Source organism: Echinops telfairi, unplaced genomic scaffold, assembly GCF_000313985.2.
Source record: "Echinops telfairi isolate 266 unplaced genomic scaffold, ASM31398v2 ScPeMD7_29;HRSCAF=101, whole genome shotgun sequence".
NCBI lineage: Eukaryota > Metazoa > Chordata > Mammalia > Afrosoricida > Tenrecidae > Echinops > Echinops telfairi.
Window position 1 is genome coordinate 4,345,120 of NW_022103926.1, and position 1,710 is coordinate 4,346,829.

General features: G+C 55.9%; 1 protein-coding gene across 1 annotated transcript in view; it reads right to left on the bottom strand.

The window, feature by feature from the left end:
• Nucleotides 1–1,710, bottom strand: part of THOC5 (THO complex 5) — a 46,338-nt gene that overhangs the window by 1,829 nt on the left and 42,799 nt on the right. Inside the window, 1 exon segment of the mRNA XM_045289546.1 lies at nt 1,074–1,408. Within this exon segment, the coding sequence (XP_045145481.1) occupies nt 1,074–1,408 (335 nt within the window).

Here is a 1,710-nt window from a genome sequence, read left to right on the forward strand (position 1 = left end):
AGGCCAGCTAGAGGTGCTAGACCAGTGGTTCTCAACAGGTGGGTCGTGACCCCTTTGGGGAATCAAACAACCCTTTCACAGAGGTCACCCAATTCGTAACAGTAGCAAAGTGACAGTTATTAAGTACCAACAAAAATAATTTTATGGGGGGGGGGTGTCACCACCACATGAGGAACTGTATTAAAGGGTCGCAGCATTAGGAAGGTCGAGAACCACTGTGCTAGACGGAGGTGGGAGGAGGCGGAGACAGCTTCTAGGACAGGAACATGATGAAGGGGAGGGAAGAGAGAGAACCAGGGGCTGGCCTGCTTAGGGACCTATTAGAACAAAACACTGTCCCCCCAACCCCTGGTCTAGAAGAGAATCTGAGCAGGGGCTCCTGGGCATTGGAAATGGACTCTTGACAATCTGGTCTAGAAGTTAGGTAGGAAAGGACCCAACACCAAAAAGACGGACTCACAGGAGCCACCGATATGATCCCTGGTACTCCACACACCAAACAGGATTTTCTGAGCACCTGTGCCAGGAACCATGCAGGCACTTGAGAGGATGCTTTCTAAATTCCTCACGAGCTACAAGTCATCACCTCCACTTCAGCTTTGAGGAAGCAGGCGAGGAGCTGCGGTGAAGTGCCTCTCGCCCTGCCTTTCGGAGCCTGCAACTCCTTCAATCTCGCCAAAGCCCCACCTGGCTGCCTATAGCTGCCCTTCCCCCTCAAAGGGCCCCAGCCGAGTCCTGGGGAATCCGTGGGGTGAACAGTTTGAAAAAGCACAGTGGATACTAAAAGCAAATATCACCCCATTGGTTTCCCTAGAGCACTGGTTCAGGGTCCAGTGCTGCTGACCTGCTGGCCCACCTTCAAGAGGTGGAGACCAGAAGCGCTGCCCTGAGCCCAGCCCGTGTGTGAGAACGGATGACCCAGGCTGGGAGGAAACAGGTTCCTGGGGAAGTTTCAGGAAGAAGGGAGCAATGCTCAGGGAATCTGGGAGTAGAATGGTCATCTCTACTGGGAACAGACAAAGGCCCCTGGGAATGGATGTGTGAGCGTGGCCCGAGGCCAGGATGGTCCGCACCTGAAAAGCCGCAGGCACATCTTCTCCTGGGGAAACTCCTTGGGCCCCTCCACACTATCGTCGTGGCTCTCTGTCTCCAGGTAGACATCCAGCAGCACGCACAGGCGCTGCAGCTGGTTGGTCAAGAGCTGGTGGCCAGGACGGGCGCCACACAGCTCCTTGTAGCACACGTTGACCTCACTCTCCATGGCCTGTGTGGGCGGGAAAGCCTGCAACTCAGGACTGCCCTCAGTGGGTGCTGACCACACTGGCCAGGCCTCCTCCCCAGAGGCGGGGCCACACCAGATTAAGCTGGACGGGCTCTTCGCACCTGGAACGGAACCCAGCCCCGGGGATTAGCTTACAGCCAAAAGGCAGACTGGCCATCAGAGTGGCCCCTCAACACCAGAAAGGAGCACACTCCTCAGAACAGCCAATCCCTCGGGCCAGATGCTCTGAAGGCAGGAAGGGACTGCAAACAAACAGGGCGAATGGAAACGGGGCCCCCTGGGCCTGGGAGGAGGCAAGGGTCCTGTTCTACTGTGGGATGGCAGCCAATGTCAAGGATGTTGTGTGTAAGTCGTTAAAGAGAGACCCCACTTGTCCTGTAAATGTTGACCCTGCACAATGAAACCTTAAGGGGAAAAAGACCTGGGCC